At 43.4% G+C, this 25,091-nt stretch overlaps 1 protein-coding gene across 1 annotated transcript; it reads right to left on the reverse strand.

Moving 5' to 3' along the window:
- Positions 1-5,345: 5,345 nt before the first annotated feature.
- Positions 5,346-13,126, reverse strand: LOC118558323 (stonustoxin subunit alpha-like; the record flags this gene model as incomplete). The annotated part of the gene is made up of 3 exons (XM_036128838.1): positions 5,346-5,463; positions 6,956-7,080; positions 12,659-13,126. Coding segments are annotated over 3 exons (711 nt in total), but the record flags the coding sequence as incomplete, so codon positions are not given.
- Between the last annotated feature and the right edge of the window lie 11,965 nt (positions 13,127-25,091).

The following is a 25,091-nucleotide window of genomic DNA, read 5'->3' on the forward strand; positions in this document are numbered from 1 at the left end:
CCTGCCAGGAGGGTTTTTGGTTGCGGGACATCACCGTGTTGTTGTGTTTTGTCGAGTGAAAACTGCGGTGAGTAATGATGATTAGCGCTTAGCATAGCATGCTAACTACTGCTGATTCTGGCTGATTGCTCACTGATTTCATGGAGAAAGTATCTTTGTTATATTGTTATGCTTGGAGACGATGTTTAAAACCAGCTGGAGACAGATGAAGGTATATGAGTGAATTGAGGATGTAAAAAAATTGTGTTTTGTGTAAATTATCTGTGTTAATTGAGCTATTGCTGCATGTGATTTGTACTATTACTATATGCCAACTAATGCTATATAGTTAAGCGAGCTGGTTTTATGAGCTAAAACAAGCAACAGTGTGCTTTTGAGTTATTGAGAGACAGTAATTTAATGAATGATTAACAAACATGATTGAAATGTGATTTAAAATAATTCATATATACCATTTTGTGTGTGTGGGCTGTTTAAAAATTTATTTTATAGCTGTATGTGACACTTTGTCAATTTGAAAGGTTCACGTTTATTGATTTAAGATTATAAAGAGGATAAATACTGTACAGTTGATTTGGGTAAATGTATAAAAAGAGAGATTAATGTAAAAGCTGCTGCTCTATGCAGGTTGTTTTTTTTGTATGAGTCGGTTTTGATCACTGAGCTCTATAATACACTGGAGTGCTAATAGCCGCTGTTAGAACGAGTCGCTGTGAAGCCACCAGCCGCCATATTGGTACTCCCTATTTTCCTCCAGTAACTAGGGAATATGTGCGCTACAGCATCGAATAACGAGGATTTTCTCATGTTCAGGGGGGCTTAAAACTTTTAAAATGTCAAATGCCATATACTTTTATGTTATGTTCTAAAACTATCAAGTACTGAGAAAGTCATGTGCTGAAATATTTTGCATTTTATTTATTTAAATATATAAATAAATATATATATATTAGGGCTGTCAAAATAACGCGTAAATTTCGATTAATTAATTTAAAGAAAAATAACGAATTAAAAAAATTAACGCAAATTAATCGTATAAGGTAGTTCACTGCTATTGTTTTCATCTGGGTTTTTCGCGCCTGCGCGCCAGACTGGAGGACAGAAGGCGAGCACAGCGGCAGATGCAAACAGAGCAAACAACGAGTTCTGGACGTATTTTTCTTCTTTAGGTAATGTATCACAAGATCGTTTTAAGAGTAAGTGGTTGATGGTATCAGATTGCCAGATACCGTCCAGATAGCGAGTCTGTGAATGCTGGCCAAACGATTTAGTCCAGCCCGGTGGCCAAATGCATTATCATAATTCAACGGATGTATCTCCTCGCTGCATCGACAGATCTGCACTAGATTTTTTTGTGAGTCGTGGGCGAGCGCTGGCCAACGCGTTCGTGTGTATCGGCTGGTGGACGGGATCGGAAAATGCGTGACAGCTTCTGCGGTGGCTGGCGGCCGGTGTTCTGTGGTGCGCAAAGCCGCTTGGCTGCAGGGCCGATCGACGCCGCATGCGGCTTTAATTATTTAAGCAGAACAACGACCAGTGCAAAATTAAGTTGTATTTACCGGAGATGCAGTGACGTGCGGTAGGGTTCATAGCTGGTGAGGCACTGACATCACCAGAGTCAGATTTACAAATATATACATTCTACAGAGTAAACTCATTGCAAAGTGCTGAAGGAGACTGATTGAGCCAAATCAATTTCCCAAAATGCATGGAAAAATATTGATTCTTTGATGAAAAAATAATAAATTATTTGTCATCTGATTGGTAACAGTTTATGAGTTATAATGGATTTCTGCATTTTGTAACACATTCAAAAACTATAACCCCATTACACACATTTAATTACAAAAACAATACGTGAATAATTATCGCTGTCTTACCTCTACTTATAAATTAAGTCCATGCGGCGCTCTTTCTGAACAAAAATATCGGTCACTTTCCAGTAAAAGTTCTCTTTATCTTCTTCAGTTTTAAAAGTCTCTCAGTCTCAGTGGAGCTCACTGCCAGGGAGGAAAGCCTTCCTTCATCAGTCCTGTTCCGGCTGGATGTTTAGAGTCTTTTTAGTGCTTTACTTGTTTAGCAAAACTCGCTAATATTAAATCCATAACTTGCTGTTACTTTACAGTTTTAGGATCAGGAGCGGTGCTCCTTGAGCGCCCCCTGCCTCACCTACAGCCCGTTCTTTGCAGTTTATGATCGCCCAGCAGCACGAAAACATGTTATCTGCACACAGTATGATGACCAAAACACAATTTGTAATCCACTTACATTAAATTTTGGAAAATCAGTTTATAACTGTTTGAACAATTGAATTTATGATCTAGAGACAGGAGGATGCATTCACAGAATGGAAGCCAGCGCAGTTAACATGGGATTGCGCAATTCCAGGAGAGGCCAAGCTCGCTGCGGCCTCACCGGCTTCACTATAAAGCGCCACCAAGGATTTACATGGAAAACAGTGAAAATTCTGCGATTTTGAAGAAAATATGATCAAAATTGATGAAATTAGATGAAAATTTAACTCTTTATTACAAATTACTGAATGACTCACTGTTTATATGATGTTATCCTCATTATATATTGTCTTTCTTTCCATGATGACAGGTGAGGCCTGGCCTCACTTGCCTCCCCTGACTGCACGTCACTGCGGAGATGAAGTGTAGACTGCAAATTCTGTCGGGGTATGATGGTTCCCACAGTTGACTGGGATTTGTCTGCCTGGGTCCTTTTTCATTGAAAATATCCATTTCTTTTTTCGTCCTTCGGTAAACGAAAGAAACGTACATCCGACGATTTGGAATGCCTCTGTGTGCAACCGGCAGCACAACAAGTCGTAGGCATTGTTTAGATTTCGAAAATAAACTAAAAGCACGCTCTACGTCTGAAGGCATGAAATGTGAATAAGAGTTTTTGAACTTTAATGTATCTAATGCTGATTAATTATTGAATCATTTGAATTTAAATATTTAAAATACTTTCACAGCAAAAATTATATGCGATTAATTTAGATTAATTAATTAGAGTATGTAATTAATTAGATTAATTTTTTTAATCGATTGACAGCCCTAATATATATATATATATATATATATATATATATATATATATATATATATATATATATATATATAGAGAGAGAGAGAGAGAGAGAGAGAGAGAGAGAGAGAGAGAGAGAGAGAGAGAGAGAGAGAGAGAGAGAGATAGATAGATAGATATAATATGAATAACATGTAAAGTACTTCAGCACCTAATTTGAGAAAGTCATCAATAAATGTCACTACACTGAAAAATAAAATCAAATGTTACTGTGTTTAGTTTAGTGCTAAAAATCACGTTTCTTTAAGGAACAAGTTTAGTTTTAATAAAAGCTCCATTATTAAATGTGTTTATGGGGATTATCAGTATTTATTGGTTTGGCTGCTGGTTTAACTACTGTTTTAGGGTTTGATTCCTAGTTTAGTAAGGCAGGGAGAGTTTTTATTTAGTCCCCTGGCCCGGTTTTAACCCACAGGAGGACCTCTGCTGTCCCTGGGTCCTGTGCTGGTTTTATTTAGATTAGGTTAAGGAGACTAGTGGGAGGAGAGATTTTCTGTTGTGTTGTATTCACCAGGGTTTGTGGAGTGAGTGTTTTTGTTGGAGGCACTAAGGTGTATTCTGTTTGTTTTCTTTAGTAGTTCTCCCCCAATACAGTCTAATTAACTTAATTGGGTTTTTAATTATTCTCTCAGCTATCAGGATTCCAGACCAGCATAGGTTCCTACTTTTAAAGCAATTTCTTTTTGGTGCAATGAAATTGATCTTTGTTCCCTGGAAACAGTAAACTTAATAAATTGTATTTAATCTACATCTGTGCCTCTGTTAGTCCCTACGAAATCTTCTGTGATCTGGTACCAGATGGTTGGAGGCTTAGAAACCGTACCTGAGGTCACAAGAGTATTAATAAATGTCACTACATTGAAAAAGAAAATGTTACTGTGTGTAGTTTAGTGCTAAAAATCAAATTTCTTAATGGAACAGATTTAGTTTTAATAAAAGCTTCATTATTAAATGTGTTTATGGGGATTATCTGTATTTATGGGGCTGCAGGTTCTGGTCCTGCTGGGCTCCAAGTCTGAGCTTGTGCTGCAGCCACAGCATCTTCTCCATCCGCATCCTGAGAGTGGAGGACGGCGAGCCGCCACCAGTCCACGCCGTCAGCGCGTGAGTAGCCGGCGCCACCTCAGCGTCTCTGAGCGTCTGCTGTGCTAACGGTGTTAACGTCCCGCAGGTTGTGTCTGTGCCACCTGGCAGGCTCTGAGCGCAGCTCCAGGACCCAGAACAAAGGAGAGGACCTGAAGGAGGCTGGAAACATCAACGCCTCGCTGCTCATTCTGGGCAAATGCATCAAGGCTCTGCAGCACAACCAGCACACCAGGTGGGACCTTCATGGTTCTGGGAACCAGTTCTGGTCCTGGAGCGTCCTGAGTGACCCGCTGTCTGCTGCCTCCAGGCTCCTGCAGCACGTCCCATTAAGGGAGAGCAAGCTGACCCACTACCTGCAGGGCTTCTTCTGCAGCAGCAGCAAGGCCTGCATGGTGGTCAACGTCAGCCAGTGTGCCTCCATGTACGACGAGACCCTCAACGTCCTCAAGTTGTTGAGCCTTAAGTTCTGATATCCAATTAGAACATCAGTTCACTCCCAAACATTTAGCACTGCTGTCTTTGTAAAATGAACTGAGCAGCAATCTAATCACAACGGGGAAGCAGCCATTATGTTTTTGACTCAGACGATTCATCAGCCTACCTTCCCTAAGATCACCGCTGCATGACTGAAGAACTTCCCCTGGAGCCGCAGCACCAGAGCGCTCTGAGGTCTCGGTAGAGCCGCTTGATGTAGTCAGGATCCAGCAGAGTGAACGCTGGACTTGCTTTGGCTTGAACGGACATCAGCCTCCATGAATACCAGGTCATCCATGTTGCTGTTCATTAACACCGTGCTAACTTTTCCACTGTGGAGGCTCGCCTTGGTACATTCACATAGCAGAGCCGTCCGCACCAAGTGACGACCCAAGATGGTTTAAAATGTCCTGGTAAGTTCTAAGAGGCCACTTCTTCATGTCATCCTCTCAGTCATGAATAGTTTAAGGCTGCGGCGCTGACCTGCCACTTCCATCGCTCTGCAATTATTGGAAATATTGCTGCAACAGTTTATCATTTCAGTCAAGCTGATGTTATTTGGCCGAGGGAAGCGCTGAAACGGAAGTGGAGAACAAAAAAACAGAAGTTGGACCCAGAGTTACTTCCTTGTTCAAAAATAAGGTGGATAGAACAGAGAGAAATGTGAAAGGTAGTTTGTTGGCTTTGTTTCAGGTGGAGGTTGTGATCTCCAGGCTCCTCCCCGTCGTTCCTCCTGCTTCCTGCAGCAGGAAGACGCTGCAGAGCAGCAGCAGCTCCCTGACCGACTGGGAAGCCAGTCTGGAAGACCTTCAGGTGGGAAGGAGTCGCCTTTAGCCGTGTAGCTGCTGACGTCTCAGTCATCCCTGATATCTAAAACATCTGTCCAGCAGGGTGAAGACCAAGACTCCAGTCTGATGGAGGACAGCATGGAGGAGACGGCTGACAAGGTGAAGAAGTCGTCATTAATAAGAGGCTTCACCAGGTCAGTGGTTTTAGCTGCTCCACATTTCTCCTGACATGAATCCACCTGCTGGGTTTCCTGCTGGAGGCGGCGCCACGTTTACCTTCATTCTGACGTCAGAACCGCAGCTTCGTCCCTCCTCCTCTTCATCAGCTGCTGCTGCATATTTCTGCAGGAAACCAAGCAGCTTGTGGTCGGGTCTGCATGTCCAGGTCCCAGCCTCTGGTATCCCATTTACTTAGTTATAATGATAATAATAATGAGAACAAATTCTATTTAAACTCCATCCCATTTTCTCTGGCGATGGATTAAAGCTCCAAATGCAGCTTTGATGTTTGATTCTGTTGCTGCTCGGTTGGAGAAAACAGGAACGATCGTTTTAGTTTAAAATCAAGTTTGACTGTCAAAATAATTTATTATTTAAAGGAAGCGGTCCGATAAAAGCCCGTCTCTAGTTCCTAGGCTGGGCTTTTCCTGCTGGACCTGATGGATGGAAAGAGATTTTGGACCCGACCTTGAACCTTGACCTTTGGCCTCAGACTTCCCTGACCTGATGAGACCGTCAGAGAGCAGTTCTGATTGGCTGTCAGTGAAGCTCTGTAAACATATTGACTTGATCTACTTTAGTCCTCTTTCTATTAAATACTGACGTAAATCTATCTGCAGAGTTTCATCTTTTTCTGCCGGATTTGATCCACCAATCAAACTGTTTCTGTCTCCTGATTTATGGACTGATGACACAATGTGTTTCTTAGGTAGAACTTTTGCTTACTAACCAGAAGCTTCTAGTTACTCTGGTTGACATTGACAAATGTCACAATGCTCCTGTATTTGTCAGAATTCACCTGTAAAAAATACCAGTTAGAATGCAACAATTGTCATTCCTGACTTAAAAGGACAAAAATACCCATGAACAACATCTATTAAATTACATAAATAATTACACTTGTAAAATACATAAATGTTCAAATATACATTGAAATTAAACATATCTTAAATAATGACATCAACAGATATTTAAAAATTAAAATCCATACTTGAGTCTTTCTCTAATGTCTTGCTAATAGATGCATATTTCTTTCAATGTCCACCAAGCAGACGAATCACCATGGAATAGTTTCACCAGTGAACTTTACCCATCATCACCTGTGGGTGGAGCTAATGAGGTTCTTAAATTTATCTTTAGAACGCTGTCCACACCTAGTTTCTCTCACCAACCAGTACCTCAATAACTTCTTTGGATCAATGGTCAGTGAATTACAGAGCCGGTCCAGCTTTGTCCACCGGTCCAGAAAACCACCTTCAGAGTCCCTCAGCAGCTTTTCTCCCACAGTTTACCTGATGGGTCCCAAACGGTCCTCCAGATCCAGAACCATGTTAGCGATCCTGATGACTAACAGGACGAGGCGCTGCTGGACGTCCACCTGCTGGAGGATCTCTGCAGCAGAGCGCAGGCCGTCGTCCTGAGGCGTCGTGATCAGGAACAGAGGATGAATGCAGGAGAGACGAGCGGAACCACAGGATGAGGAAGAACAGATGTGAGGAAGATGAGGGAGAGGAAGGGTGGCGGTGACAGTGGGCCTCATCCATGTGGGAGCTCAGGAAGTCTTTGAGAACGGCGGTGAAGCAGGAAGTGCTGATGTGTGGTGTGAATGATGGAGAGGCGGCCATGATGCAGTTTTAGCATCACTTCCCTCACATCTGGGCCCTTTGTGCCGTCTGAGCTGCTCTGCCTTCCTCTTCATCATCTGCATCCATTACTAACCTCCTCCAGACTAAACGCTGAGGTCCATGAACCACCCAGACGGGTCAGCAGGGTCTCACTCGTCCAGCCGGGTCCGCTTTCAGACATTTAAAGGTTTTAGTTCAGGTTTCATGTCGTCTCTCTGGGTTTTAAAGGCCGTTACAGGATGCTGAGTTACAGAAGCGCCTAATTCCCACAAATGGAATAAACTAATTGATCTTAACCCCAGTTTAACTTTGCTGCAGCAACACGGTTCACAGATTGTCTGAAATCGTCAGTAAAGAGAAGATGAAGCTCAGCTTTGGTTCCTAAATCTGCGTCTGAAGGAAGAGTTGGGGACCAAAGTGCTTTGGACCGTTTACAGCACCGAGACGGTAGAAACCTAAAAACAGAGCCGGTGTCAGCTGCTGAGCACGGTGGAGGACGGGTCATGGTTGGGCCTGTTTAGCTGCCTCAGGACCCGGGTCACTGAGCAGAACCAGATCTGAGTCCGTCTGTCTGAAGCTCGGTCCAGAATCACGTTGGTGGAGCCAGACGTTTATTTCAGGGGTGGGTCGGTTTTATTAGAAGGTCCGTTTAGTAATGAAGGAAAATATTCTGTTCCTGTAACCTGGTACCTAAACACTGCAAAAAGGAACTAAAAGTAAAATGAGTTTTTTTCTCCTTGATCTGAGCAGCTAAATAATCTGATCTGCAGATGGAATCAGAATTTGAATATTTTAAGATATTCAGATTTACTGCAGTAAATAAGACGATGGAGATGAGTTGGATTCTAAGTTCTGCTGAACTTGGACGGGACCAGTGGTTGTCTGGGCTTCTGTTGCCTTTCTGGTACCAGTCTGCCGGTTCTCCTCTGATATCGAGACAGTTTCAGTCACAAACTCTCATCAGAAGTTTGTCTCTGGGTGCCTGAATATTCTGGGTCGGTGATGTTCTGTTGGTTCTACTGCAGCGCTGACCCGCTGTTCCTATTACAGCTTTGTGGTTCTGGCTAAAAGCAGCCTTAGAGAAACTCTCTGCTTTTCCAGATTTGAACCTGCAGCTGTTTAAGTTGGTTCTGATGGTTCACCTGGACCCAAACCTGGAACCCTGCAGCTTTAGGGACCGGTTCTGGGTCCATTAGGTCCAGTCACACCAGAAAACAGGAAACGGGTCACACACAAACACCAGCATAGATGGTAAAGCTCCATCTCCACATCTGGATCGAACCGTGTCCAGTGAAGCCGTTCATCTGGAGCGACCCTGAGAAGGAAGCGGGCCTCGCCTTTATCTGGTCCGGCAGTCAGAACCCATCTGTTCCTCAGAACCTCTGGTTCTGAAGTCCATTCTCACTTTTATGGTTTCATTTCCTTCCAGACCGTCAGAGTCAGGCCGGGTTTATCTGGACCTCTGGGTGCGTTTGGAGCGGCTCTGGTACCAGGACGGCCTCGGTGGTCTCTCAGCCTGAGGAGGAAACAAACAGTTCTGGTTCTGGTCGGAGAAAAACATGCAGCCGGTGCTGAGAGGTGCTCCACGGTGGCATTATGATCCGGTTATTCCTGACATGTTTCAACAAGCCGGGTCAGACGGGCCTGCAGAACATCAGCAACATGTCAGAGTTCCTGCCTCTCCACCGGTTCCCTGCATGAAACAGAGACTCCTCCATCCATCCAGACTGCTCAGCTCTGCAGGGAACCGGACCCAGAGGGTGAGATCCTGACCGGGTCGCACCGGGTCAGAACACGGCGTGTTTGTCTGATGGAGCCATCACAGCTAAATGCTTTATTGATCAAACACCAGTGCAGCTCCTAATGAGGCCCGGCTTCAGGAGACGATGTGTGATTGGGTTATTGATGCCGTGTCAGCTGGTAGCAAATGTTCTGATCCGCTCCAACAGGCCCGTAGGAGCTGCTTTAGATCATCAGAGGGTTGAGAATCTACTGCTGGCGGCTCGCTGCTACAGGAAACGCTGAGATGCATAAAAAGGGTCTGAATTAGGGGTGTGCAAAATAATCGTCATGACGATGCATCGCGATTCTAATATTCGCGATCCAATGCATCGATTCTTGACGCCAAGAACTGATTATTAATTAAAAAAATGAATAAATAAAATTTCATGAATGGTTGAACATCAGCCAAAAACAAGTGAAATACAACTTCCAGTCCAGTAGATGTCACTGCAGATGTGTTGACACCCGCTGCCTTGTGTCACAAGCATTTCCGGCCACGGGATACTGCGACGAGTCATTCATAAACAAAACATGGAGGAGACTGAGAACATTCGCCCGGCTCCATCACATGTCAAGTCAAATGTTTGGATGCATTTTGGCTTTAAAAACAAAGAAGGTAAAAACAAAATTGAAATGACGCACGTAATTTGCAAACACTGTTACATCGTGATGAAATACTGAGGGAACACAACAAACTTAAAGGTATACTATGCAACCGGGGTTGATTTTCCAGCGAGGCTCCCCCCAGAGGGCGAAAGTAAAAGTGCACTGTCGTAAATATGCTCAGCTGTTCTGGTTTCTCCGTCAACCCAGACGCGGTTGTTTTGAGCTTAGCAGACAGGCAAACGCAACGAAAAGTGGAAAAAACGGCAGTACAAACAATGACTAACACAGTGAAGGTATGAACATCAAGCTTCCCGCAGCGCTATCTTGGTGAGGCGGCCGCCGCCGCCGCCGCCTCGCCAAGCCGCGGCTGCCGCGGTAGCGTCTCGCCAACATAAAAAAAAAAAAAAAAAAAAAATAATAATAATAATAATAAAACTCGATATGCTTGCATGTTTATGTTGTTGCTTTCGCGCGTGCAAATAGTGAATAGCAGGGCAAAAACACATGGAGTTCTCGTCGTAAAGCGAGACTTCTGTGTGTGCGGGCCGTGAGCTCTTGCTCTTGCAAGTGCGGTATTTCCCCCACAGACCCCCAGGGCGGCCGAGAAAACCTTTGTTCGACCTGAAATGACTCATTTAATCATCCAAAATGCTATGGAACACATTAAATAACTGAAAAATGTTGCATAGTATGCCTTTAAAGACACATGCCATCCAGAAAAACAAGAGCCGCGAGTGCCGCAAACACTGATTAAACATTCGATTGCAAGCTAGCCCCAACTTCTACACACGCAAACATTTGAATGTTTTCATTTCATTGGTTTAAAGGACCACTGAGGCCATGTAAACGGCACTGATTATCCTTATTTTGTTATTTTAAGTTTTATAAATCCTAAGCACTTTTTGTCAGTGTGTCCACTCCAGTAATAGTAATATTTGTGTCCAGTTACAGTAATGTTTATTTTCACGGCAATGCCTCCAAAAGTCATTTCAATAAATACAGCTATGTATCAATTCAGTTGCTTTCAGTTACAGTATGTATCAATTGAAGACACTATCCAGATCATACACAGCCAGTCAGCCACTGGTGTACAGTGTTCAGTGAAAATTTCACAATGCGTTGCGATGCATCGCAATAATTCAAGTATCGTGATAGAATCGCATTGTGGCATGTGAATCGTGATTCGAATCGAATTGTGACTTCTTTGGCAATACCCACCACTTGTCTGGATTGATTTTAACAACACCTCAAGGACTTCCAAAGGGGTTGGATTAACAACCCTGCAGACATTCAGTCTCCAGCAGACATATGCTTTCTGACACTTCAGCCATTAGTGGTAAGTAATTGACCTGGCCAGTTTCTAGGAGTTAACTAAGATAACATTGAGAATCAGGAGATAGTTCTGAAAACCGTATTGTATTCTGCAAACCCCCCATAAATAACTGCTGTACTGGTCTGCGCCTGGAGTCTTTGTGAAGCTATTAATATAAAAATGATTATATATTTTCCACAACAATCTAAATCCTTGTGGTTTTATCTAACGAATGTCCTGGTGAGCAGCGGCTCATTAGATGGACGCTGTTGCATGTTGACAGACAGCCGCTCTGACTGCAGCTCTGCCTTCTTTGCTTCAGAAAAGAGCTGCTGGAATAATTAGTTGTTGTAGGGTTAGGGAACATTGTTTCACATTCTGAAAGGGTTAGATAAAGAAAAAAAGGGCGGAAATCCATCGCAGCGACGGAGAACTTTAAACCTGCTCTGAATGCACCTTTTTCTCAGAGACATGAATTACCTGACACAGCCGACCAATAGGAGACAAAGACACTTTACCTGAATTGCTGCTGGCGGTGGTCAGAGGGCCCGGTGGCGCCGATGTGTGGCAGCCTGGCCTCTGTCAGTCTGGCCCAGGGCTAACAGGTACCTGAAGCTGAAAATGTGGGACTGTCCCTTTAAGAGGAGCAGCAGGACGCCGTGCACGCTGCGGCTCTGTGGGCGCGTTCACACGTTTCCTGAGTAAAACTAAAAGTCCAGAATAGGAAGAAGTTGTGATGTGGGAATGTTCCACGTGGTTCTGTTGTTGGTGTTGGTTCAGCTTCTGGTTTGGTGCCGCAGGAGTTTAGCTAGAAAAGTAAAAACTGGTCTTCAGTCTGTCCAAGTCAGCAGTTTGGAAGTAAAGAAGCTGATTTTAGTCCCAGACTGTCAGCGTCGGCTCTTCTTTCATTCTCAACGTGTTTTCAAGGTTTGGAAAGATGGAGCAGAAATATCATTTCATCATTGCTTTGAGTTTATGCTGCTGATTTATTCAACTAAAGAACAAAATCTGTCATTTAAAAACATGTCAGAAAGAAGATGGAAATGTTTTACTGTAAATTAGGACTTTTTGAAAGTCAGTGTTGATATAGAAAAATCTGTTATTGAAACAAGCGTCAGAGTTTTATTGAAAATTGATCAGAGGAACAGAAGAGAATGAGCAGCAAATAAATCAAACACAGAAGAAAATCTTTTTATTTCACATTAAAACACATGAAGTAGAACTGCAGCAAATATACAAAAGAAAGATTTAACATCTGAACGTAAAAAGTGTTTAAAAAAATAGGAGCTGACAGAAACAGAAAACGTCCAGAGATTGAGAAAAACTGGCCAACAGAGAGAAAGTCAACATGCTGATATTCAGAGTGAAGCTTTGACTGGAAACAGGCAGAAAAACAACATGTGGATCCTGGAATAATCCCAGCTTCCATCTTTAAAGGACTGGAAGAGGAAGAAGTTTCCAAGGAATCATTTAGAAGAGTTTCACAAAGAAACAGATTGAATCCATGAATGTGAAAACGTGTTTCTGAGTGAAAGAGACAGACATGAACAGACTGAACTATCTGTTCAACAGGGAGAGGCTTTCTCTGACAGGAGGAGACTCTTTAGACTCAATCAGCACAAAAACACTGAGGAACCATAGAACCAGAACCCAAAGCCAGGAAGCAGAGGTTCAGTGAATGTGGTGTTGAAGGTGTGGAGGTGGATCAGTGAGTCAGAGGAGACTCTGTAGAAGGACAGAATACCAGCAGGACAGTCCACATACACTGCTACTCTGTTGGAGGTGTAGGTGGAGGAGAAGGATGCTCCTATGTCCTTGTGCCAGGCAGAGTAACCATCACTACGTTCAGAGCAGCTTAGAATCCAGGATTGATCATTCAGTCCAAACCAACAGTCTTTACTGTTTCCTTTCCTCCTGATTCTTCTGTAACTCACTGATATCTTAACATATTTTCTCCACTCAACCTCCCAGTAACAGCGACCAGTCAGACCATCTCTACACAGCACCTGAGGAAGATCAACATCAAATCTGTCTGGATGATCAGGATATGACTGAAGCTCCTTCACACGTGTCACCTTCCTGTTGTCTTCAGACAGTTTGAGTTCTCTGTTAATTGTGTTTGTGTCGATTGTGAGTTGACAGGAATCTGATGGAGAGAACAAAGACAATCCAGCTGCAGTTATTGATCATTTATTGACACTTTGATGATGACTCCTGAATGAGTGATGGACAGTTTGAAGATGGTTGAATGTGAGCTGCTTTGTTGTCATGAATCAAATGAAAAACACACTTACACTTCCTCAGACCTGGTGTCAACCACCGGACTCCAGCAGGCTCCACCCTGAAAGGAGGAGGGGGGTCAGACCATCAGTCTCTTTCAGCAGCAAACATGGACATTACATGTCTCTCAGACACACATTGTCCTCCACTGAGAAAGGACCAGTCCAACATTTGGACACGTCCACTTGTTGTAAAAATCCAGAGAAAGAAAGAAGAGCTGAGAGCAGACAGACATCTGCTCTCAGCATCTGCTCTCAGCATCATCATCATCATCTGATGATGATGATGATGACGATGGAAACATTGCAACCTGCAGTGGATGTAGTGAGGACAGTTGGTGGCGCTGTAGCACAACTCATTTGTCCAAACAGAGGAAAAGCTCCAACAGAGAGGAGAAAGGAAATCCCTCAGTAACAACCTGAAGAAACAGCCTGAAGCCTAAAAGGACATCAGGAAACTAAGTCAACATTTCTGGAAGCTCCACCTGATTTAATAATCAGCATTAAAATACAATCAATCTAAACACTGACACCAACTCTGGATCCCTGTTCCATCCACACTCCCACACACAGATGGAGGAATGAAAGACTAAAGAGCCCTGTGGAAATCTGCTGTGGCCACACTGGAAGATCCAGAAATACAAACATTAAAAAGGAGAAGCTGCATCACATTCAACAAAGAGTTCAACAAGAATAAAAGATCTGATCTCTGAGCTCAGACTCACAAACCAGGGAGAGGCTTCCATCATCACAGACCTCTGACAAACACCTCCAACCTTTCAGCTCTTCCTCTACCAATCAGCACCACCAGGTAGCCCCGCACACATTTAATGAGACCAAGAAGAAGATGCAGCTTCCTGAATCCAGCAGCTGCAGTAATGGCTTGTGAAAGTGTCCAAGAAGCCTCTGGAACAAGGCCCCCAGCAGATAAAACAGTCCAAAGAGTATTTGTTTGCATCTTTCCACACAGATTTCCAACCTGCTTTGAGAGGGAAATGAAGTCCCGTTCTACTGATGATGAGACGCTCTGATATCACAGATCAGGAGCTGCTGGACTTCTACATTTCCAGCATGGAGAACATAGAAAATCTCAGCTCTGATGAGGAGCTCGCCTGCCTTCAAACTGATTCAGGCTCAGAGAAATATTTCCAGATGAAGTCAGACTAAAATGTTGGATTGTCACGCTGCTGCAAGCAGACAGGCCAAGAAGAAAGCTTCAAGTTCTTCTCCTGTTCAGCTCTACGTTCCTGTCAGAGACTTCAGTTCCTCACGAGGAGAACAACTAAAGCCTGGAACAGACTGTCACAAACATCCTGACATCTCCCTGATCAAAGGTCTGCAGCATCAAGGTGACTCTTAGCTTTATCTATGGAAAGATCTTCTCTAAAGGGGGCGGAGCCTGGTTTGGAGGAATAAACCTTGGCAACCTCTGGAGTAGCACATGTCTCTGAGATTACTGCTTTAATCAGTGGATTCATTGATAGAAGACATGAGGACTAAAATATCTGAAAGCTGCAGCTCCATTTTCTAGAGATCTACTGTAACATCAGTTAGAAGTGAAGAATTTCATCATTTCAGATCCAGTCTGTTCATCTTTCATAGAAACAACTGAATTATTGAGCGGAATTGGTTCTGAAGGTCTGGATGGTAAAAACCTCCATTGTTTTATGTCTCAGTAGTTTTCAGAAAGAGTTTAATTGTTGCTGCATGAATGAAATCCATCATGACTTGGATCATGAATGAAGGAGATCGGCTCTGGCTTCATATTGAGCAGAGCTCAGGTACCGTACCCCTGCACATCCTGCCGGTTCTAGACTATCAGTTTAAGGAGACAACAGAAGGGACAAGCAGAACACTTCAACTATGGACCAAGATCCAGAAAACGTTGGAACATCAACCTCCATCTCTCCCTGTCATCTACTGGATACATGAAGTCCTTTGCTCCAAATAACCTGGATATTAGTTTAAAATGGGCAGAATATAAACTTCATTACATTCATCAACTATTTGCTAACGGCCAGTTTAAAACATTTAAAGGACTTTAAAGTGAAGATAAACTGCCAACACTGATCGTTTTAAATGCTCTCAGCTCAGATCCTCCCTGATGTCACATCAGGAGTAAAATCAGAGCTCCAGCTCCCATTGAGAAGCTCTAATTGATGTCCAGGTAGGAAGAGCAGCAAAGAAATATCTTGGATCTTCTATAGGATTTTTGGGTCCATGAAGCAGCAAAACTCTGGAGCAATTCTGCAGAGATGGGAGGAAGAACCGGGCCCAGTTTGTTCTGAAGAGGACTGGGAGACAATCTGCACTGAAGCTCATCTGACTACAAATTCAGACACATGGAGGGAGTTTAAGTGGAGATTAATGGTGAGGTTCTTCAGAACTCCAGGAATTACAGCAAAGATGGACCCAAATGACCCAGTTTATGTTGGAGAACCTGCAGAACTCACATAGCAGATCACAGCCATGTGTTCTGGTTCTGACCCAAGCTGGATGTGTTCTGGTTGTAGCCCTTTAACCCTCACAAATGAAGTGAGTGGGCTCTGGGTTCTATCAATCTCTTCAATGTTTCCCTCAAAGTATTATCTGGGATCTCTGCACGGTATCAGGTTTTAGCTCTAAACACTGAACACTGGAATAATGAGGCACAGACTAAATCACCACTTGACACATGGTAGAAAGCAGGGCTGTCCAACCTACGGCCCACGGGCCAACTGTGGCACTTGGTCCACTTTTTATTGGCCTGCAGCAAATTCTGAAAATATAACTGAATATGGCCACACAAGAAGCTTGGGCTCAACTCTGCTGCACTTCTCAGTTTCAACTCTAGATGGAGCCACAGAAACGAAATTAAGCAAAGAAAAACTTTTACCGTGAGTCACCAGAGATGGCAGCACTGAAGAAATACAAAATAACAAGTGAGTGAAGAAGATTTTAAAGACGGTGGTAAAATAAGTATATCTTCAGAGAAATCAACAGAAAGTGTGTCTGTCTGTTTGATTTGTAATGAAGATGTTGCTGTGATGAAAGAGTATAATGTCTGTCGGCACTAAGAGACCAAACATCAGAGCTACACATTGTACACCAGTGCCCAACCAACACAGAAAGTCAAGCAAATGGCAGCTAGCGTGCAAGCTCAAAAGCAGATTTTTTTTACCCTAACAACAAACAGGAAAACGCCAAAACAGCAAGTTATGAAGTCACTAAACTTATTGCCCAGCACGGCAAACCGTTTTCAGACGGTGATTTCATAAAGCAGAGCCTCATCAAAGTCACAGAAATAATGTGTCCAGAAAAAGTGACGGATTTCAACAATGTGAGCGTATCCAGAAATACAGGTGTGTGGAGAATCCAGGACTTATCCGCTAACTCCAACCTTCAGCTGAGAGACGAGGCTTGTGCTTCTGGTTTTTACTCCATAGCAGTGATAAGAGCACAGATGACACAGACACCGAGCTACTGTTCTATTATTTGAGGGGAGTAGATGATAATTTTAGCTGTAGGAAGGAGCTGCTTTATATGATGAGCCTAAAAGGCACAGCCACAGGAAAAGCTATTTTTGAAGCTGTGTCAGAGGCAGCTGAAAAGATGGAGCTTAAATGGGACAAGCTCTGTGGAGCAACAACGGATGGAGCTCCGGCCATGACGGGCGAGCCCAAAGGAACGGCATGGTTGGTGTGAGCCAAGGTTCATATGCTAGAATGCTATTTATAGACTACAGTTCAGCTTTTAATTCAATGGTCCCAACAAAGCTCATTCATAAATTGAAATGTCTTGGGCTTGATGATGCCATTTGTAAATGAATTTTAAATTTTTTGACTTGTCGACCACAAAGGGTCAAAATCAATGGTTGTATCTCAGATGAGCTGAATGTTAGCACTGTTTCACCGCAGGGGTGTATTCTGAGCCCCCAGCTGTTTACATTGTATACTCACGACCTTGCAGCATCTCATGATAATAATGTCATAATCAAATACGCCGATGACACAACTATCATTGGGCTGATCAGCTCTAACAATGAATCTCATCGCGAGGAGGTGGAGAATGTTGTTCAATGGAGTAATGAAAACAACTTGCTTTTGAACACTTCAAAAATGTGTGAACTTGTTATTGATTTTTGTCACAATAGGATTCAGTTGCCTACTACTATTCATGATTCTGATGTGCAGATTATTGGGAAATGTAAATTTTTGGGTGTGACTCTTTCTCATGACTTGAATTGGAGCTCTAATACGACTAATATATCTAAGAAAGCGATATGCTAACATATGGAAGTAAATATGTGCCATCAGAATTTGAATAAAAAATACCTCTGAAATTTGAATGTTGTATATTAGTGCTTACTTTTTCAGTATTAAAATAAATTCAGAATATATTTTTAACCTAAAAAAAAATTCAATGTCATTATTTTTGCAGTAAAAAAAAATTCGGTGTAATTTTTTTTACATGGTTGCAATTTTCAGTTATTAAAAAAATTCACATTCCTATTTCAAAGTGATCAAATTTTCAATATACATATTTTTCACAGTTTAAATTTTCAGTGTTAAAAAATTCAGCATATAAAAAAATTCAACTTTTCAAAATTCAAATGCAATATTTTCGTTGTCCTCCAATTCAACTTGCTCAAATTCGCCATCTCAAATTCACCGTCTAAAAATTCGCTGTCTCAAATTCAGCGTCTAAAAATTCGCTGTAAAAATGGCCAAGGTTACTTCAGGTCACAGACATTAGCAATGGATGTCCAATTCCAACATCCACCTAATCACGTGACACAACCGTCATATTGAAGAAGTACCAGTATCACCCAGGCTGGCGACCATGGAGGCGAACTCAAACCCAACGGTGAGTTTAATACTTTCATATGTAGTATATGTAGTATATTTTATTTTGCGCATGAAGTTTGATACATTATCTTAAAGCCTGATTTAAAATACTGGTTTGGGACGTTGTTAATCTTACACCGTGTAGAACCGGCATATTACTTCTCGCTACCTCCTAGCACCCTCCCCCCCTCCCCCACCCAATTTCCCCCGTTTTATTTCAAAAAGAAATACCACTTGCGCCAAGTCGAGAATCTTTAAAGAGAACTGATGGGTGGTGACTTTCTGGGTTGTTTGTATGTTGTCTTAGGTGAGACTGAGACAGGCAGTCTTAGTAAAGTCGTAATTTTTCAGGAGATGCTAACGCTAATGTAGTAAGCTAATATGGCTGCCTTGTGTGCTTCAAAGATACAGACGTGAAAAGGAAGACACACATCCCAGGCTGAACAGTGTCAGTGAGGATGAATGCTAGCAATTTTTTTTTAAAATTAAGAGGGAAACTGAAGAAATTATACTGTCTCTTTATTCTTTAAAACTTATGTTGCTGTAGTTTTAGCTTATCTAGTGAAATAGAATGACACTTTCCATCTGCTAGATCAGGGATCTGCAACCTGTAGTTCTGGACTACAGGTTCCCACGGGGGCCATGGACTACTGGCCCCCGTGGTAAATTTGATCTGGAACCAGCATTCACATACATATTTGCACATAACTTTATTTCTTGCTGTCTGAGAAATTTTGAACATTATATCAGGTGTAATGATCAGTTAATCAGTATTTGAGTAGACTTTTTACCAAATACTTTCTATCACTACACCGGCCATCCCACCATTATGAAAGAAGGGTGACATGGGCCGTAGCATGCGTCCATATTTTAATTTCTGAAAGGTGGCAACCCAACCCACAGAGTTTTCCCAAAGTAAAAGTGATCATTCTCATGAAGTGTAAATTTCTTTTTAACTAATCGTTTTTCAACTGCTACTTTGTCTTTCATATATTTTTCGTATATATTCTGCTTCTCTTATCTGACAAATGTTGATATACAATATTATTTTACATTCTTTTTACTTTGCGGTATAAAACCTCGTTCTGTTACCTAGCAACACTATAAACAAACCCCTTTGTTTATTTCAGTTGATTTTAACTTATTTTCAAGAAAATATATGCTTGTAAGTACATCTGTTAACTTATTTTAGATTAAATGTAATAATTTAATTTATATTACTGTGATTTCTCAATACTGACCAACTGATATCAAAATACTTTTTTATTTTACGGACATTTTTTTTTACATGTTTTTTTCTTTTTTCTCTATTCAAGGAACTTTTGCTGGATCATATTTTTGATAGGCTCCGTGATCGTTTGGAGCATGTTCTGGAACGGATGCCCCTGGATCTGGATTTCCTAGACTTTATCTGCACTCAAGAATTAGTTTTTTTAAATGCCATGTCTTGTCAGATAGATGTTCCTTCAATTATTTTGGATGCGCTGGCTCATTTGCAGAGACTAATTAATTTAGAAAAACAAAGTGAAGAACAACAAACAACTGTTGTGCGTATGGAGCAAGGACCAGCTGGGCGACAACGGATGGTCATATCCTCAGACTACCTTTGCAGTCTTTTAGAACTCCATCTCCCTGTCCCATGCATCTCCAAACTCTTGGGTGTATCCAGACGGACTGTATATCGACGGATGGCAGAGTCTGGTCTTTCAGTGAGGGCATTATACACCACCATGTCAGATGATGACTTAGACCAATGTGTGAGAGACATTAAATCCAGGCAGCCTCACTCTGGGTACCGAATGGTAAAGGCCCTTCTGCAAGCCAGAGGACTGAGGGTGCAGTATGATAGAGTCAGAGTGTACTGTTACAAGCTAGTTTAATGTAGATTTCTTTAAGCATGAGTAAAATGGTGCTGTCACTTTAAGAAACACTGAAGCCCAGTAACAGGAAGTTGTCACACAGGATGTAGGGCAAGGTAATTGGGAAGTAAATGTTTGTAGGCCCCCCTCCCTGGGCTGCCACCTTACCGTGGTGGAGGGGTTTGAGTGTCCCAGTGATCCTAGGAGCTATGCTGTCAGGGGCTTTAAGCCCCTAGCAGGGTCACCCAAGGCAGACAGGTCCTAGGTGAGGGACCAGACAAAGCGCAGCCCAAAACTCCCCTTATGATGAGTACGATTGTTGGACCTCGTGTTCCCTCGCCCGGACGCGGGTCACCGGGGCCCCACTCTGGAGCCAGGCCTGGAGGTGGGGCACGTTGGCGAGCATCTGGTGGCCGGGCTTTTGCCCATGGAGCCCGGCCGGGCTCAGCCCGAAGAGGCGACATGGGTCCCCCTTCCGATGGGCTCACCACCTGTCGGAGGGGCCAAAGGGGTCGGGTGCAATGTGTAACGGGTAGCAGTGGAGGGCGGGGACCTTGGCGTTCCAATCCTCGGCTGCAGAAGCTGGCTCTTGGGACGGAGCTGTGGCCGCAAGGTTGTCGGTGCATGTCGTGGCGGCAACCCTCGAACCCGCTGGTGAACACCAGCGGTGAGGGAAGCCGTCAAGCTGAAGAAGGAGTCCTACCGGGCTTTTTTGGCCTGTGGGACTCCGGAAGCAGCTGATGTGTACCGGCAGTCGAAGCGGCAGGCGGCTCGGCTGGTCGCCGAGGCAAAAACTCGGGCGTGGGAAGAGTTCGGAGAGGCCATGGAGAAAGACTTCCGTACGGCTTCGAAGCGATTCTGGTCCACCATCCGGCGTCTCAGGAGGGGGAAGCAGTGCAGTACCAACACTGTTTACAGTGGGGGTGGTGTGCTGCTGACCTCGACTCGGGACGTCGTGCGTCGGTGGGCGGAATACTTCGAAGACCTCCTTAATCCCACCAACACGTCTTCCATTGAGGAAGCAGAGCCTGAGGACTCTGGGTCGGGTTCTCCCATCTCTGGTGCTAAGGTTGCCGAGGTTGTTAAAAAGCTCCTCGGTGGCAAGGCTCCGGGGGTGGATGAGATTCGCCCTGAGTACCTTAAGGCTCTGGATGTTGTGGGGCTGTGTTGGTTAACGCGGCTCTGCAGCATTGCGTGGACATCGGGGGCAGTTCCCCTGGATTGGCAGACTGGGGTGGTGGTCCCCCTATTTAAAAAGGGGGACCGGAGGGTGTGTTCCAACTACAGAGGAATCACACTCTTAAGCCTCCCTGGTAAGGTCTATTCAGGGGTTCTGGAAAGGAGGGTCCGTCGGATAGTCGAATCTCGGATTCAGGAAGAGCAGTGTGGTTTTTGTCCTGGCCGTGGAACACTGGACCAGCTCTATACCCTCAGCAGGATTCTTGAGGGGGCATGGGAGTTTGCCCAACCAGTCTACATGTGCTTTGTGGATCTGGAGAAGGCATTCGACCGTGTCCCCCGGGGGATCCTGTGGGGGGTACTCCGGGAGTATGGAGTACCGGACCCTTTAATAAGGGCTGTCAGGTCTCTGTACGACCGGTGTCAGAGTCTGGTCCGCATTGCCGGCAGTAAGTCGGACTCGTTTCCGGTGAGAGTTGGACTCCGCCAAGGCTGCCCTTTGTCACCGATTCTGTTCATAACTTTTATGGACAGAATTTCTAGGCGCAGCCAAGGTGTTGAGGGGATCCGCTTTGGTGGCCTTAGGATTGCGTCTCTGCTATTCGCGGATGACGTGGTCCTATTGGCTTCATCAGGGCGTGATCTACAGCTCTCACTGGAGCGGTTCGCAGCCGAGTGCGAAGCGGCCGGGATGAAAATCAGTGCCTCCAAATCCGAGACCATGGTCTTGAACCGGAAAAGGGTAGAGTGCCTTCTCCGGGTTGGGGAGGATGTCCTGCCCCTAGTGGAGGAGTTCAAGTATCTTGGGGTCTTGTTCACGAATGAGGGGAAGATGGAGCGGGAGATCGACAGGCGGATTGGTGCAGCGTCTGCTGTGAAGCGGGCGCTGTACCGATCCGTTGTGGTGAAGAGAGAGCTGAGCCAAAAGGCGAGGCTCTCGATTTACCGGTCGATCTACGTTCCTACCCTCATCTATGGTAACGAGCTTTGGGTCGTGACCGAAAGAACGAGATCCCGGATACAAGCGGCTGAAATGAGTTTTCTCCGTAGTGTGTCTGGGCTCTCCCTTAGAGATAGGGTGAGGAGCTCAGTCATCCGGGGAGGACTCAGAGTAGAGCCGCTGCTCCTCCACGTCGAGAGGAGCCAGTTGAGGTGGCTCGGGCATCTGGTCAGGATGCCTCCTGGACGCCTCCCTGGAGAGGTGTTCCGGGCACGTCCCACCGGGAGGAGACCCAGGGGAAGACCCAGGACACGCTGGAGGGACTATGTCTCCCGGCTGGCCTGGGAACGCCTTGGGATTCCTCCTGAGGAGCTGGCCCAAGTGGCTGGGGAGAGGGACGTCTGGGCCTCCCTACTGAAGCTGCTACCCCCGCGACCCGACCCCGGATAAGCGGAAGACAACGGACGGACGGACGGATGTTTGTAGGCCCAATTTAAGCCTGTTTGCCATGTGTGGTAGAGACTAGGATTTGTATCAACGTTTAGCCAGCAGCATCTGCAACTTCCTATGCCTTTGGGTAGCATCGAAGGTATGTATTTGCTATTCAAGTGCTATATTTTGACCATGGTTTACTTTGTGAAAGTATATTTATTCCTGATGCATTAATACTGTTTGTGTATTTTGTGGCGGATTTGTATGTTGAACCATGTAGTTAAATGAGTGAATGGAGAAATACTTGATTCATTAGATGTGTACATGATAATGGGACTTTGAGTGGTGTTTGTGTTGGAACAGGGTGATCTGTTCTACTTTGTTTATTGCTTTAAAATATTAAAAGGGCAGCCATATATCTGATTGCATTTTGTATGTTACAGTTTCACCTTCTTGCAACATTAATAAACCTGTGGATAAAAAGTCATCAATCTTCAGAGTCTTGATGTTCAAGAGGCGTTTAACTGACTGTCAAACCATATAGATGATCCGTATGATGAGGACACCCATGCATCCATGCATCGTGTAGACACCATTGGAATGGCATCACGTATGGTCCAGCTAGGATGCATAGCTCGACGGACGTACTCAGTTCCTGGCCCTCAGTCTTTGATGCACATTGATACCAACCACAAATTAATACGGTAAATCATTTATCTTTTTCAGTGAGGGGCTTCTAACTTTGAAGTATGCTTGTTAAATAGATTCAACTAATGTAGCATTTTTGTTCTTTCATAGCATGTCATATACCTTTTGGAATTAAAAGCACAGCTTTTTTCAGCATTATATACAGTGGAGTATAAAATATGTCCACAACAGCCAGAGTTCTGTATGTTGTGCTTCAACATAGCCAAACATAAGCAGTACCTGATCTGCCTCTGCAGACCTTGCTTCAAATTAAATAAAAAAAAACTTTCCTTATTCCAAAGGGAAATTAAATGTTGTAACTCATTAATTTAGCTTATTCAAAAAGTTATTGCAGATGGTGATGGCAGGAAAGATCTCTTTTAGTGTTCTGTATCACAGTCAACCCAAAGAAGCCTTTGACTGTAAATACTATTTTTCTCAGGATACTCTCATGAGTAGATGTTGTCAGGGTCAGGGTTGTCCAGCATTTTCTATTGAAGAAGAATCCTTCTTTGCACAAGTATCTCCAGAGGTTCCACATTTGTCCCCAGAACAGAACCAGACTTTTTTATCAGGCTGTTGAGCCTTTTTAGGTCTCTGGTTCTGATGCTGCTGCCCCAACAGATGACGGCTAGAGAGATGAAGCTCTCAACACAAACTGATAGAAGATCTGCAGCATCTTCCTGCAAACTTTGAAGGAACTTAGCTTCCTCAATAAGTCTAATTTGCTCTGCCCCTTCTTACAGAAATTCATAATGCAAGAGAAGCAAGCCTTTTTAGTGACAGTATTTAATCATAATGATGATATATTTTCTGTTATTTTTAGGTACAACATTGTTATCTTTGGTGGCATTGATGGTTTTTCTCGAAAGGTGCAGTATCTTCTATCAATGCATAATTGCAGAATTTCATAAGCTATGAAATTGACTGTTACATTTTTGCTGTGTTGTGCAGATAATGTATCTTGGTACAGCTCCCAACAACCTGGCATCTACCACACTGGCTTTCTTTCAGGGCTCAGTGGAGGAGTTTGGTTTCCCCCTCAGGTAAAGGTTTACAGTCCATCTTAATCCTTTTTAGTCAAGGAAGAAAGATTAAAAGTCAGCATCAACTAACTTTTCTCCAAAATATAGGAGCTTGTTATATATCAGTAGGTTTTGAGTAATGATGGAAAAAGTGAAACCTTACAAGAACAAGACATTTTCCAATGTTATAACTTAGAATTTTGGAGTAATATATAGTTCCACTGTCAGATTATATCGCTTATAGCTATTACTTTTTCATCAATATTAAGAACTTTTAGACTTAAAAGGAGCTTGCTGAAAAGTTACTTGTAAATTAGTTTTGTCTTGTGTCAAATGTCCTAAGACATTTGTGCAAAAAACTATTCCAGATTCTCGTTAAGATTTTTCACTTTTTGCAGTGAGAGTCCCTGTAGCTGCAGTTGGTTCTCACACTTAAGATTAGTACACTGGCTTGCTTTCTGTTATAGAGCCAATTTTGAAATGTTGCTGTTCGATTATAAATCTCTAAGATGTATAGGGCAAAAATACATTTCTGAATCCACTAGGACTCTGTAATCAAGAGTTAGAACCAAAAGGGAACAGCTTTCATCCATTATGCTTGTAATCTGTGGAATATATTCCATGAATTTAAACTTTAAGTAATAATTAAAACCCTATGTACTGTTGTATTGTATTTCAGTAACTTACCACTAGGTACTGCATTGTAATGCATCTGTTTTGTCAAAGCACATTAAAATGAAATGTGCTACACAAAAAAAGATTGTCCCTGTCTAAGGAGAAATATTTTCAAAATGTACATGGAAAGTGATCAAAGTTTTTGTTTTATTATATGCAATATTGGGTTCAATGTTCATCTTCTGAAAACTCAGGTACAAT

The sequence above is a fragment of the Fundulus heteroclitus genome, unplaced genomic scaffold (assembly GCF_011125445.2).
Source record: "Fundulus heteroclitus isolate FHET01 unplaced genomic scaffold, MU-UCD_Fhet_4.1 scaffold_122, whole genome shotgun sequence".
Classification (NCBI taxonomy): domain Eukaryota; kingdom Metazoa; phylum Chordata; class Actinopteri; order Cyprinodontiformes; family Fundulidae; genus Fundulus; species Fundulus heteroclitus.